General features: G+C 54.3%; 3 protein-coding genes across 6 annotated transcripts; 2 read left to right on the forward strand and 1 right to left on the reverse strand.

The window, feature by feature from the left end:
* Positions 1–435: 435 nt before the first annotated feature.
* Positions 436–2407, reverse strand: HSPB2 (heat shock protein family B (small) member 2). Its single transcript, XM_039722072.1, has 2 exons — positions 2200–2407; positions 436–1314 (listed from the first exon to the last, which is right to left on the reverse strand). Exons 1-2 carry the CDS (start codon positions 2291–2293, stop codon positions 863–865), a joined length of 546 nt encoding a protein of 181 aa, XP_039578006.1. The 5' UTR covers positions 2294–2407; the 3' UTR covers positions 436–862.
* On the forward strand, positions 1508–6792 carry CRYAB (crystallin alpha B). 3 transcript variants are annotated; one of them, XM_039722074.1, is made up of 4 exons: positions 1512–1620; positions 4324–4540; positions 5410–5532; positions 6448–6792. In XM_039722074.1, the coding sequence occupies exons 2-4, from the start codon at positions 4343–4345 to the stop codon at positions 6649–6651; spliced, it is 525 nt and encodes a 174-aa protein (XP_039578008.1). In that variant the 5' UTR covers positions 1512–1620; positions 4324–4342; the 3' UTR covers positions 6652–6792. The 3 variants fall into 3 exon arrangements, with proteins under 3 accessions (XP_039578010.1, XP_039578008.1, XP_039578007.1); XM_039722076.1 differs by lacking the exon at positions 4324–4540 and having other exon boundaries at positions 1508–1620; positions 6448–6786; XM_039722073.1 differs by lacking the exon at positions 1512–1620 and having other exon boundaries at positions 4087–4540.
* Positions 6793–9853: 3061 nt separating this feature from the next.
* On the forward strand, positions 9854–13967 carry FDXACB1 (ferredoxin-fold anticodon binding domain containing 1). Of its 2 annotated transcripts, none has more exons than XM_039722167.1 (5): positions 9854–10251; positions 10731–10887; positions 11443–11646; positions 12110–12268; positions 12586–13967. In XM_039722167.1, exons 1-5 carry the CDS (start codon positions 10020–10022, stop codon positions 13742–13744), a joined length of 1911 nt encoding a protein of 636 aa, XP_039578101.1. In that variant the 5' UTR covers positions 9854–10019; the 3' UTR covers positions 13745–13967. The 2 variants fall into 2 exon arrangements, with proteins under 2 accessions (XP_039578101.1, XP_039578103.1); XM_039722169.1 differs by having other exon boundaries at positions 9854–10235.
* The last annotated feature ends 519 nt before the right edge of the window (positions 13968–14486 follow it).

Consider the following 14486-nt stretch of genomic DNA (forward strand, 5'->3'; position numbering starts at 1 on the left):
CTGCAAAGGGGCCACACTCAGCCCCTCCCTCCTTCACAGACGGGGCTGGGGCACAGCCAGGCAGCTGGGCTCCGAGCACAGCCTCTCCCGTCAGCATTTTGGGTTCAGTGCCCCCGCAGAGGGCTGTGTGTGAGGGATGTGCCGTAGCTAAAGGGCTGGGCGGGCACAGGCTGTGCTGGGCATTCATTTGTGCCCCATTCACTCGGGCTCATTCCAGCTGCAGCTCTGGAGATGCTCAGGGACCTTCTGAGGGCTCAGCACTGCTCTCACCTTTTTGTCCTTGAGGTCACCTCACTCCGGGCTCCCCCTGGGCCAGGGGGGTGGGACACAGAGGTGGCACAGTCCCTCCATGTCCCCACTGGTGAGCCCAGTGCCAGCTGGGCACTGTCCACCCCTCCTGCTGCACAGGAGCAACACAAGTCCAAGGCAAACAAGAGAAGAGCAGAGGCAGATTTATTCCTCTCTCCTCCTGATCGCTGCAGGCACTTTTACAGACCAACACCCACCTTGCACAGCCACCAATGTCAGCCTCCAGCTCAGGAGCCAGGCACTGGGATCCCCTTTTCTCTCTTCCCAGTGCCCTTCTGGGCTAGAGCTCAGTCCACTGGGACACAGTTAAGGGTGAGAGCAGGTCTGCCTGCTCACCTGACCTAGGAGAAAACTTGCATTACAGTCACTCACAATCACACTACAGTCTCACTCTTTTTTCCAGTTCCAAGTCCCTCTTGTTCCCAGCCATCAGCCTTGAGAAGCAGAAGTGTGGCTGCCTCAGGGCCCTGCTAAACACTGAAGGTGAGGAACAGGGCTCTGGCACTGCGGATTCCCCATCCCTGTCTCCCCCACCTTCCCAGATCTGCAGCCTTTAGGATTTTTCCTTCTCTTTCCCTTCCTCAGCCTGTTCCTCCTCCCCCTGCGGCTGCTCCTGCTGGGTTATCTTCACCTCGTTGACTCTGGCCTTCACCTCCTTGCCCGTCCGGGGAGCCACAATGCTCAGGATGCCATCGTGGGACAGCGTGGCCCTGACCAGCAGGGGATCCACGTCCAGGGGCAGGATGTAGGTCCTGGTGAACTCCCTGGAGACGAAGCCGTGGCGGTCAGCCTTCTGCGGGTGCTGCCCCACCACCTCCAGCAGGTTGTCCACGGTGCGGACGCTGAGCTCGTCGGGCAGGAACTGGCAGACGTCCAGGAACACCTGGAACTTGTGCTGGTTCAGGCAGATCTCCGAGGTGCCCCTCTCCAGCTGCTTGTTGATGCGGGGTCGGATGTAGTAGCCGTGGTACAGGGCAGGGGCTAAAATCTCCGACGGGGACACACCTGCAGAGGAGACTCAGTGAGGAGTTTCCCGGCTGGAGCAGCACACAGGAGCGCTTTGGGACCTGGGCAACACCTTGGCTTTGCCACGTGCCCACAGCAGGGGTGGAGTCTGCTGCAGTTCCCACCTTTGTGCCCCTAAAACCCACCCAGAGCCACATCCCTGCCAGCTGCTGCGTGCCACCGGGCTGCCAGAGCTGCCAGAGCCCGGGGCTGGCATCCAGCTTCACATGTTGGGTGCACGGGGAGGGCCTGCTGGGTGCTCTGCGGGCTCTGCACAGCCAGGGATGGGCATGGAAACTGCTGATGGCGAACAACTAAAGGCCTTTTGTGTGCCATTGTCCACGGGGCTTCCCTTGGAGCTTTTTGCCTTTTCACGCTGTTGTGCTGGTGCTGAATGGTTCTGCTGCTGCCCACATTCCTTCCCCTCGGCCAGCCACTGCCCAGCTTTGTGCTGAACGCCCCAGCTCAGCTTTTCTCCACATCCCCCCCGGCTGGAAAAGCTTCCCCCCCCTCCCCTGGGCGCTTTTGGTCCATGTTTTCACAGCATGTGCACGAATGCCAGAGCATGGCTGGCACGAGGGAGGGAGGGACGGGCAGCAGGGGCATGGATGGGGAAGTGGACATGAAGAGAGAGACCCTGGCTATTCTCTGGATATTCCCTGGTTTTTCCCTGTCTATTCCCTGTTTTTTCCCTGTCTATTCCCTGTTTTTTGGTTTTTTTTCCTGGCTGTTCCCCCTCGATTGGATCTGGGTTCCTGCACTCAAAATTCCCCAGCTCCATCTTCCCCCTCTGGAGCTCAAGCTCCCCAGAGGGAATCCCACCAGCCCTGCAGCAGCAGAGGGGAGAAAGGTGCAAAGAGGGGGGGATCCCACCTCCTTCCTTACCTTCTCCAAAGTTCTGGTCATAGATCTTGCTGGGGTTGGCAAACTCGTACTCGGCGCTCATGGGGTAGGCGTGGGGCACGGTGCGGGCGGCCATGGCGTGTCCAGGACAGGCACCTTCCTTCTTGCCTTCCTTCTTTCCTTCCTTCCTTCCTGTCTGCCTTCCTTCCCAGCCCTCGCTGCCTCTCCGAGTGAGGGCTGCAGGCTGCAAGGCTCCAGCTGGGTGGATTCCAAAGGGAGGAGTGAGTGAGTGATAAAAAAGAGGGACCAAAATAGCCCCGTGCAGGCCCCAGGACACCAGACCAGGGCAGCTTCTCTCTGCATTCCAGCAGGGAGGGCAGGGGACACCTCAGGGACACCTTGGGGACCCCTCCTGGAGCAGGGGGTGGATGGGCAGCCCAGCCCAGCCCGGACTCAGGGGCTGAGGGGAGCAGGACAGACCCCAGGCTCTGCTGCTCCAAAGCAAGAGAGGCTCCTTGGAGCAGCTCAGGGAGTCCCTGACACTGGAACTGGTGGCCCTGAGCCCCCGTGGGTGGCTGGGGCTTGTTCAGCTCATGCAATGAAGCCTCTGCCCACACCCATTGCCCACTGAGAGCTTGGGGCTCAAACCCCTCCGTGAGGAGCCTGATTTCCCCAGGAGCTGAGCTCGAGTCTCTGCTCCTGCAGTGGTGAAGGGCAGGAGGAAGCAGGGACCCAGGTCCCACTGCTGTCACCTCCCCAGCCTGAGCCCTGCTGCTGCCCAGGCTCTTCCCTTGGCCAGGGTTTGGCACAAGGCCATGGAGCAATGCTGGTGCCAGTTAACCAGGCTCTGAGCCTGGCCTAAATCCAGCTTTACTGAGCAGGGCTGGTGGGCTGCAGCAGGGGAGGGGGGCCCAGCTGAGCTCTGCACACCCTGAAAGCAGAGCTTGCCTTGAGCCCTGCCGTGCAGGAGAGCAGGTGCAGTGCTGCTGATGTAATGGGGACTTGGAGAGGGTATTTATGGCCTGGGCTGCTGCACAGAGCAAATCCTGCTCCCTATTCTTGCAGGCAAGCCGAGAGGAAGAGGCTCAGAGCCTTTGGCAGTGCCTCTGAGCCAGAAATTGTGTTTGAATTGTGAGCTCCCACAGGCAGAGAAGCTCTTGCCCTTCAACAGAAGCTAAGCTGTGATTTGGGTTCACAGGCAAGGCAGGAATTAAAGCAAATGTGTGAATTGTTAGGGGGAGAGCTGCAGGAAAGCAGGTTAATGCAGGGGCAGAGGTGTTCTGCACCCCTGGGAGCAGGGCCAGAGGTGATCTGCACCCCTGGGTGCAGGGGCAGAGGTGTTCTGCACCCCTGGGTGCAGGGGCAGAGGTGATCTGCACCCCTGGGAGCAGGGGCAGAGGTGATCTGCACCCCTGGGAGCAGGGGCAGAGGTGATCTGCACCCCTGGGTGCAGGGGCAGAGGTGATCTGCACTCCTAGGAGCAGGGCAGCACCCTGGAGGCCAGGACCATGCCCAGGTTCTCTCTGGGCTCACAGCGTGGGGCTCTTCCCTCCAGAACAATGTGCTCTGCAGTGGGCAAAAGACAAGTGGTGTTGGTGGAGAGATCCATCCTTGATTCACACCCACCACGAGGGCAGCAGGGCTCGCTGGGCTGCACAGCTGCAGTGCCAGGATGCCAGCAGAGCCCTCCTGGCACCTTCCCTAGCCCTGATTTTGGGGCTCCCTTTGCTGCCGGGACAGGCTCAGCCTTGCTGGGTGATGCTGAGGTCCTGGGAACAAGGGCCCCTTGTCCTGCTCCTCCTATCCAAAGATAGGAGCTGCATTGATCCCGCTGGCATCCAGGGCAGCTGGACCACGGGCCAAGCCTGCCCAGGACTGTGGATAAACAGCACGTGGGCAGCAGGGCGGGCACCGGGCCATTCTGCCTTCTTGCTGCCCCATTGGGCTCCTCTTCCTCCTCTCCCCTTCCCCCTCCTCCTCAGCAGCGCGCTCAAATCCCTCAGACAGCTACTGGGCACCGCCGAAGGGCCCGGCCCAGGAGTGGGACAATAAAATCCCTGACACCACTGTTCAAGAGGCCTCGGGGGGGTGGAAGGCCAGGCCAGCTGCACGGGTATAAAGCTGTCCCCGCTGCCGGCACGGCACTGCAGCACAGTTGTTTGCCAGGCTCCTCCAGCGCTCTCCAATGGATATCACCATCCACAACCCCCTGATCCGCAGACCTTTCTTCTCTTGGTTGGCACCGAGTCGTATCTTTGACCAGATTTTTGGGGAGCACCTGCCCGAGTCGGAGCTGCTCCCTGTTTCCCCCAGCTTCAGCCCCTTCCTGATGAGATCCCCCATCCTTCGGATGCCCAGTTGGCTAGAGACAGGACTCTCGGAGGTAATCTTTGCTTCTTCGGGCTCTTGGTGGGGGCCCAGGAGAGCTGAGAATGTGGAGGATGCTCCTAGGTGGTTTTGTTTTTAAGGAAAGAGGCCGGGGAAAAAGGTGCTGTGTTTGCACCTCTGCGTGTTTGGAATGGAGCGAGTGTGGCCATAGTGATGGGGACAGAGCTCAGATCACCCTAGGAGCAGGCAGAGGAAAGGAGGGAACCTAACTTCCCTAATTTCTCTAACTTCCCTAATTTCTCTAATTTCCCTAATTTCCCACTCTGCTGCACCAAACTTTCAATCCCACTCCCACCTGAGAAATGAAGAGCACAGGGGCAGTGGGGTCCTCATGCCAGGCAGAGCAGGAGCCCATGGCTGCTGAGGGAAAAGGGCCCATTTTAAACAATCACTGCCCTGAAAAGCAGCGTTTTAATAAGATCCAGGACCCAGAGGCTGAGCCAAGAGGCTTTTGCCTGTCCTGCAAGTCAACTGTCTTATTTACAAGGAGCTTGAGGAGCTATTCCGAGCAGAAGGAGTGAAAGTATTACTTTAATCCTTGCATAATGTCCCTCTTGATTTAGTGACCTGGCTCTGGCTGCCCGGTGCAGCAGCCATAATGAAGAGTCAGCTTTAAATCAAGAGTCAGTTTTAACTAATTCAGGTGGAGAATCTCAGGTCCTGCAGTGATGGGCATTAGCACAAGGCCAGCAGGGGACAGAGGCACTCAGATCAGATCCCAAAACAGAGGTCAGTGTGTGTGTAGAGACCAGCTTGAGCCTCGACCCACTGCATTGTTTTTTAAGCTGAAACCCTCACCTGCTCTTTTCTGAAGTCACCTCCTTGTTTTTGCTCTTTTCTGAAGTCACCTCCTGGTTTTTGCAGATGCGACTGGACAAGGACAAATTTTATGTGAACCTGGATGTGAAGCATTTCTCCCCTGAGGAGCTGAAGGTGAAGGTGCTCGGGGATATGATCGAGATCCACGGCAAGCACGAGGAGCGCCAGGTACCCCTGCTTTAATTCACCTCTGAGGGAGTCACTCTCACCCCTGGTGGCTGCAGAACAACCCCCTGCTCATCTCAAATATTTGTTATTATTTTTTTATCAAGATGCTCCATGCAACCCCCCCAGCTGATCCCAGACAGGGCAGCAAGAGGGTGGAGGTTTATTGCTGATGTTGCATGAACTGTGAACTGAACTGGAAAATCATCTGTGAAATGGGCATTTTTGGGCTTCCCCTCTTTCTGGGAAGAGGCCAGGAATGCAGGGAGGTGTCCAACGAGCTAAAAATTAACTGTAACAATCAAGCCACATAAAAAATCAGTGCATTGCCCTGTGTGTTACCTTTCCTAGGCCCAGCTATCAGTTTCCAATCCTTAAAAGTCGTGTTCTGCTGTCATTCATCCCTCTCCCTGCTGGCTCTGGAGACCTGTGTGGACACTGGGCAGGCAGAAACACAAAGCCAAGCCCAGAGCTGGATGTAACACCATTTTTCAGTCCCCAAAGCAGCTGTGTCCCTGGAATTCTCACCCCTAGGAGCACGGCGTGTCACCAGGAGATGCAGTGCTCCTGCAGCACTGGGGGCCTGGATCCTGACACCATTTCTGGAATCCTTTTTGGCTAAGAAGATAAATCAGGGTCTCCGGGGCAGGTGTGGCTGGAGTGGCACCTGGGGAATGGCACACAGAGTGCAGGGCAGCCTCTGGCTGGCACAGGGCGGGCACAAAGCCTCCCCCTGTAAACTCTGCAGGCACTGCCCCACTCCAGCTCATCCTCAAAACCCTTTTAACTCCCTGGAAATGTTTCCTCTGAAAGCCCCAACTCCCTTTGAGCATGACCCCGTGGTTAAGGCGGCACCGGGCGCATACTCCATAATTAAAAAGCTGCGTGGTAACGACTTTCCTCCTCCCCTTCGCTCAGGACGAGCACGGCTTCATCGCCAGGGAGTTCAGCAGGAAATACCGGATCCCGGACGACGTGGACCCGCTGACCATCACGTCGTCGCTGTCGCTGGACGGGGTGCTGACCGTCAGCGCTCCCCGCAAGCAGAGCGATGTCCCCGAGCGCAGCATCCCCATCACCCGCGAGGACAAACCGGCCATCGCAGGAGCCCAGAGGAAGTGAGCGCTGCTCTGCTGTCCCCAAAGCCACCCCTGGAGGGCCATTCCAGAGCTCTTCCCTCCGCCAGGTGCCGGCCGTACTGAACGGCTGCTCGTATTATTTATGCTGAGTAAGTTTACTAACGAATAAAACCATGGAGAAGCAGTTTGGATTGGTTTGTTTTGGGTTGGGTTGAGAAAGGTGGAGAAAAAGTGCAGGGCAACATCGGTTTTGGGTGGCAGGCGTGCCCAGGACAGCTTATCTGGGTGTTCAGAAGCACTTTGCTCATCACACCTTGTGTTCTCTCTCCCTCCAACGCTGCCAGAGGATTTCAGAGTGTTTCACAAGCAACAGGAGAGTTTCTCCCGTGGAGATTAAACTGGTAAAACAGCTCCAAGCCAATTGCAACCCACCTGAAGTGTGGGGATTTGATAACAGCTGGCTGCAAGACAAGTGTATCTTAAATCTCTCCAATGATTCATGTGATGAGTTGTGTGAATGGAGAAACATCCAGGGGCTGCAGCCAGTTCAGAGCCAAGTGTATCTTAAATCTCTCCAATGATTCATGTGATGAGTTGTGTGAATTCTCCAATGGAGAAACATCCGGGGGCTGCAGCCAGTTCAGAGCTTCAGGGGAAAACTGCAGGGCTGCAGTAAACACACATCTCCCCAAAGAGAAGGAAAACATCTTGCTCTGATGATGCAAATCACATCCCTTTGAAACTCTGCTGTTAGTACCCTTCAAACACTGAGCAGGATCTGATGTCTACAGCAATAATCTGATTTATGCATTGCTGAGTGATACAAACCACTATAAAGTCCTTTTCAGGCATCTTCATCTGCCTAGCACCTCTCTTCAAAGGGGTAGAAAGGCAAGTCTGGATGACTGGAACTGAATTTCTGAAATTCATCAAGGACAGATCTGTCACACAGATCATCAGCCCCAGTCATGACCTGACCTATTTTCTGTGTTCCTTACACCTGCTGAGACAAAAGTTCTGTTAGCAGGGCTCACAGCACACCTCAGCTGAGCAGGGAGGACATCCTCCCGTGGCTGTAGGTGAGAAAAAGCAAATGAGCACTCTGTGATGCAGGGTCACTGTCAAACACCCCAAATCCCCCCTCATTTCCAAGGTCTGCTGTTTCCTTTTAGCTGGTTCTAATTAGCTCAGGTGTTAATTTGGTTTGTCTGGCCAGGCACAACCTCTGCACACAAGAACAAACCCCAGGCACACAGAGCACAGATTAAAAAGCAGGAAGAACATTTCCCACATGGTTTTGGTGCTGAAGGAAATCACAGCACCAAAAAAAAACCCCGCTGGTTCCTGGGGTTTCTGCTGCTTCTCCTGCTTCCTTCTTGGTCCTTCTCCAGCTGCAGGCCTGGAGTGCAGCAGCACTGGGCAGCTGGGCTGCACAAAAGAGCTTCCAGCTCAGGGTGGTGGCCTGGAAATCAATGAGGTTTTTGTTCAAATCCTAAAAGAGTCAACGCTGAAAGGAATTAAATGTAGAATAGTAAGAATTTAGCCAGAAAGTGCAACTGAGGGAAATGTTTTTTACAGCACAGGGGTTTCGTCAGGCTCAAATCAGCAGCCAGAAATGGGAATTTTGAGTGCAAGCTCTCTGGGGATAAACTGGATGAGGTCAGGCAGACAAGAATACTTGAAATGCAGAACCACTCCCTGAGTGACCTGAAATACCTGTTCTGGGGTGGCACAGAGCACAGCCCAGCACGGGAGAATGACAGAAAACATCTCTGTCATCTCCAGGCACAAACATCACCCAGGAGCTCCTCACATCCAGCAGATCATCCCAGTTCTGCTCACATGAAATTCCCTCTCTGATGTTTCCCTCTAATCTGAAGCGGGTTGTTTCCAAAGCAGTGAGGGTGCTGAAAAGGAAAACTCCCATTTAGCATGGCTAAATATAAGTTTGGAGGGGTTTTTCATAATTATAGGAATGGGAAGGTTGTGTGGTGACTATTTTCTCAGTACCCAACACCTCTCCAAGCCACTGCACATCACCTAAAATAGACAAAATGATTCTCTCAAGGCCTCAGTGCCCAGCACAGAGCTCACAAACTGTGGCAGGAGCTCAGCTTTGCCCATTTCAAACCTTCCTCTGTCATTATCTGTGTGAAACACTGCCCCTGCCCTGTGGGCAGCTGTGGGCACACAAATGGAGCAGGTGACACCCAGGCCTGACTGTTGTAGATATTCTAGACTATAATTTCCTTCCTTCTCAAAGGCACCACACACATATGTGAGGCAGGGCAATTAATGTACCTTGTATCACCCTGCTGAGGAATTAGGGACCTTCTTATTACACCTTGCAATTATCTGACACCTAATGATGATTCCAGCACCTTTCCACTGCTCCTCTTCTCTTTTTCTTCTCTTTCTGTCTGTCTCTGCTTCTCCCCTTTGGGAATTTGAGCAGCACAAAGATTGTCAAAGAATAAAAATTACAGGTACAGGTAAAGGTCAGTTCAGAGGAGGCCACTAAATTGATTCTAGGGCTGGAACTCCTCTGCTATGAGGAAAGGCTGAGAGAATTTGGATTGTTGAGCCTGGAAAGGAGATTTCAGAGCAAATAAATTGTGGCCTTGCAGTACCTGATGGGAGCCCCAGGGAAGATGGAGAGAGACTATTCCCAAAGGCCTGGAGTGGGGGAATGTCTCCAACCCGACAGAGAGCAGGGTTAGGCTGGATATTAACAAGAAATTCTACCCTGTGAGGGTTGCGAGGCTCAGGCACAGGCTGCCCAGGGAAGCTGGGACGTGCTGGAAGTGTATTAACAAGAAATTTTACCCTGTGAGGGTGGTAAGGCTCGGGCACAGGCTGCCCAGAGAAGCTGGGAAGTGGATGGAAGTGTATTAACAAGAAATTTTACCCTGTGAGAGTGATGAGCCTCGGGCACAGGCTGCCCAGAGAAGCTGGGAAGTGGATGGAAGTGTATTAACAAGAAATTTTACCCTGTGAGGGTGGTAAGGCTCGGGCACAGGCTGCCCAGAGAAGCTGGGAAGTGCTGGAAGCGTTTGAGGATGGGGCTTGGAGCAACCTGACCTGGGGTAGCGAAAGGTGTCCCAGCACAAGATCAGCTTTCTAACCCGAACCATTCTGTGTCTCTGCGACTCTGCGATTCCTCGGCTTTTTAAACAGCCTTTTTTTTTTTTCCTTTTTCCTTTTTGAACGCAACACCCATTTCCTGTTGCACGGCGGCGGGGCGAGCTCCCGAATCCCCGCTGCCGCTGCCGGGGATGCCGCAGCGCATCCTTCACGGGGACACCGCCACCTCTCCGCGCTCGGGGGAGGAGCCGCGGCCACCGAGGAGTCCCCGGGGATGCCCGCGGGGCCACAAGGCCACCGGCAGCGGCCGCTGAGCGGCCGCACGTCATGAGCGAGCGCCGCCGGCTGCGAGCGCCGCTCCGGCCGGGGCCATGGGGCCGCCGCCCCGCCGCGTCCTGCTGCTCGGAGAGGGCAACTTCTCCTTCGCCGCGGCGCTCTGCGGGGCCCAGGCCACGCACGTGGTGGCCACTTGCTACGAGAGCGAGGAGGAGGCGGCCGGGCGCGGGGGAGCGGCGCGGAGCATCCGCCGGCTGCGGGACAGCGGTGGGTGCGGGCTGGGGTGAGCGTGGAGCGGCTGCGGAGAGCGCTGCTGGCACCCTCCTGGCATCGCTGGCACCTTCATGGCACCGCTGGCACCCTCCTGGCATCGCTGGCACACTCCTGGCACCGCTGGCACCCTGGTGTCACCCTCCTGGCATCGCTGCCCCGCGCGTTCCTCGCTGCTCCGTCCCTTGGAGCCCCCCCGGCCCTCCAGGCGTCTCAGGGGAGGGACTGGAATGGCCCAGCTGGCCAAATGAAATGCTTTAAAACCTGATCAGGGTGAAATAGTACCGAAACTATTATTTTCAAGTATTTTCAGAAGTTTCTGCTGCCTTGAAAGAGAGCAAAGGGCAAAGAGAGCCCCACAGGGCTCCCTGGCGTTCCCAATGCTCCAGGCAGCTCTCACTTATTTCAAAACGCCCTGGAGGATTTGCATTCCCACCTTTGCTTAACATTTTCCTCCCTGATAGCCAGCAGAGCCTTGTTTTGCTGTCGCAGGAGCCGAGGTTGTGTTTTCCGTGGACTGCACCAAGCTGAAGGAGCACTTTTTACCGGGAAAACGGGAATTTGATCGCATTTATTTCAACTTCCCTCACTGCGGGAGGAAGGCCGGGGTGGTGAAGAACAGGCAGCTCCTTGCCGGCTTTTTCCATAGGTGAGTAAACCCGAATTAATTCCGTGTTAATTACCGGCCGTGGCACAGCTTTTCAGCCTCATTCCAGGTGTTTTTTGGAATGACCAAGCAGGCAGGAACACAAATATTGCCCACCTTTTGTTCTGCAGGTGATTTTCTGGCTCCAGGAGAGCAGCACTGCTGCAGAACAAAACTATAAAGCACCTAAAATGTGTTTTGGTTGCCTAAAAGTCTGCTGTTCTCCATTGCACATCAATAAATAAATAGGAAAATGAAAAAAAAAATAATAAGCTGGGAGGAAACAAAGGTTTGGCAAAAAGGTGTTTTAAATGTGGCTGAAACAACAACAGAACTGAGTGCAGGCACAGCCATGAATCTCTTCTGCCAAAATAGGCAGGGAAAAGTTTTTAGATCTCCCTGAGCTGTTGCTGACTGCTGCAAACACTGAAATATTTCAGTTGTCACAGCTGCTTCTCACTTCCTAGAGGCCCCAGGTGGCTGCAGTGTCACGGCGGCTGTGACACGGGGGATTTGGGGCTGTGCTGACAGGATTTTCTGCTCTGCTTTCCCTCGCAGCTGTGCAGAAGTGCTGGCACAGCACGGACAGGTGCACGTGGCCCTTTGCAATGGCCAGGGAGGGACTCCTGCGGATCAGCCCCGCAGGGAGTGGCACAACAGCTGGCAGATCGTGGCTGTGGCAGCAGCAGCCGGGTTTGTCCTGAGCGACGTTCATCCTTTTAAAGCAGAGACTATCGATGGATACAAATGCACAGGTTACAGGTAACCATCACGTGGCAAAACTGGAATTCTGATGTTTGCTCTTAAAATGCCCCAGAGCTAGAATATTCTTTTAGTGTCTTGTTAGCTGAACTCCTTTTAATTTTCCTTTTAATTTTCCTTTTAATTTTCCTTATAACTTTCCTTTTAGTTTTCCTTTTAACTTTCCTTTTAATTTTCCTTTTAATTTTCCTTGAAATTTTCCTTAACATAGCTGCAGTTCTTGTTCATCTCTAAGCATTAAAATGCAAGCTTCCTGCCAAAGCACCCTCTAAAAATAAGACTGTCTGAGGATTTTAAAGGTCAAAATCATCCGTTTGAGAACAAATATCAATCTCAGCCTAAACACAGAATGACTGGGGGTTGGTGCTGACAGGGACCTCTGGCCATCATCTGCTGCTGCCTACTTGGGGCACATTAAATACCAGAAATTAGCGCTGACTTTGCTCTGTTTTTGTATTTTCAGGAGTCAGGATAAATCCTTCTGTGTAGAGGGTGCTTTGAACCACATTTTCACACGGAGCACAGCACCCCTGTGTTTCACACCCATGAGCTGCCAGACACAGCTGGGAAGCCAAAAAGTTTCTTTCCAAGTGCCAGAAGTCCTCGTGGATAAAATTAACAGGTGAGTTTTCTAATTGGTTTCTCTTTGGCAGTAGCAGGTCTCCTGCTCTCAGTGGGAATGCCCAGCAGTGGGGTCAGATAAATGAATATGGTGACTGGGAAATAATTTTTTTTACCAGCAAATTGCAGTGAATTCTTGATTGTAATTGCAGACAAACACCAGTGCCCTGAAAATGTGCAACACCTTTGGGGAAAGTCTTGGCTTGGTCAGGTCATTGCTGCCTTAAGAATGTTTTGGGTGAATTGCTGCACTCAAATTATGGCCGCAGGAAGGAAATCACAGATGGTGTCTGTAATTTGCACTTTTATTTTTCACAGGGGTTTCCTCGAAGTGAATTCAAGTCATCCAGTAAGGACAATAAAGGAGAAGCTCAGTGCAGGGCTCAGCCAAGTTTTTCCTCTGCAGAACATCAGCTCCTGCCTTCCCCTGCTGCACCAAGGTCGCCCCGGTGGTGTTTGCCACTCCAACATCTTCTGGATCACCCTGAGCCCAGGGGAGGCTCCAAGCACTGAGAAAATGTCTCAGGGACTGGCAGACACACTTTTGTGTTCCCATTTTGGCCAGGGCACAGGTGAGAGTGTACAGGAAGGACGCCCAGTTCCAAAGCAGTTTTACCTCAGGCCTTCCCTCCTGCCTCATGCTCAGGCAATAATAAAGAAAGGAGATTTTTCCCCAGGGACACTTCAGGTTCTTTCTGGGCCAGTTTTTAGGAAATGTCGGATCACCCCCCACTCCATGCCTGTTTTCCATGAGATGCTCCTTGTGCTTGCAGCTAGCAGGGGCACGGAGAGCAGCTGTGTCCAGATGTTGGTGGATAACATTAAAGCCACCATGAATTCCCTTCACCAGGGCGTTTCTGGTGTCAAACCCAGCATCAGCCTGCAGGAAGCAACGAGTTTTGGAGCTGAGCTAAGTGACTTTGCTGCTTTTGAACAGCAGCTTGGTGAAATCCAGCATTTCCTCTGTGTGGGGACAGACCCAGAGGCCTCAGGCTCCTGTGTGGGGGTTATCAGGACAGCTCCTGAGGAATTAAAAAGCCAGGAGCTGGTTGTTATCTCTGTCTCGCTGAACCTGGACCTCCTGGCCATGCTGCTGTGTGGAATATCCGACTGGAGAATGCTCTGGACGTGGGACAGGCGCTTCATCAGGCAGTTTCCTGAGGGAGAGTTGAGGCTTTTCAAGAGTTTTTCCCTCTATCCACCTTCCTACGTGCACGATGTCAGCTTCTGGGTGCCTGACGGGGAGGACTTTGATGAAGTGGCTTTTCACACCCTTGCCAGGAGGGTGTCAGGTGAAATGGTCGTTTCCATCCAGCTAAGGGACAATTTCCAGCAGCCAGGGACAGGGCGGAGGAGCCTGTGCTACAGGGTGACTTTCCAGTCCTGTGACAGGGCCTTGGGCTGCCGGGAGGCAGCGGAGATGCAGCTGCGCTTTCGGGAGGAAATCCAGCAACACCTGGGTGTGACCCTGAGGTAGAACAGCTCCCGTGGTCTGCAGGGGCTTTGTCACCTGGAAAATGTCACCTGTGTGTCCTTGGACCTCAGGCTGTGTTACTGCAGTGCCTGTCACAAGGGCAGGGTGGACTTTGAGCACCTGCACACATTTCCACGTGGGAGTTCCTGTTCGTGAGGATCAAACACTCCTCTTTTCTGTGTGTGTTATAAAACCTCGTTTTATAAAGTGGAGCTTTTCTTTCCTAGGGCCCTGTGAGAGTTGATTCAATCTCTTTACTAATGCAAATTCCTCCTGGTGTCCACCCTGAGCCTCCCCAGCCCAGTCTCTCCTCCTGTCCCTGTTCCCTGGAGCAGATCCCCATCCCCCGGCTGTCCCCTCCTGTCAGGAGTTGTGCAGAGCCACAAGATGCCCCCTGAGCCTCCTTTTCTCCAGGCTGAGCCTTTTTCCAGCTCTCTCAGCCACTCCTGGAGCACCAGACCCTTCCCAGCTCCCTCAGCCCCTCCTGGAGCTCCAGGAGGGGCTTCCTCCCTTCCCAGCTCCGTCCCTTTCCTTGTACACGCTCCAACCCCTCCCCATCCCTCCTGTGCTGTCCTTTCCCCATCTCCTGATCACAGGGGGTACCAAATAAAGAACATTCTCCGTCTCTGCGTTCCCCATTCCCTCACTTTCCTGCCCAACAGGGCGGGCAGGGGCAGGGCGGGGATGGACCCTGGCTCGGACCCGGGTGTGAGGGACGGACCCGGGTGTGAGGGACAGGGACGGG

The sequence above is a fragment of the Passer montanus genome, unplaced genomic scaffold (assembly GCF_014805655.1).
Source record: "Passer montanus isolate IOZ18808 unplaced genomic scaffold, ASM1480565v1 scaffold47, whole genome shotgun sequence".
Lineage (NCBI taxonomy): Eukaryota > Metazoa > Chordata > Aves > Passeriformes > Passeridae > Passer > Passer montanus.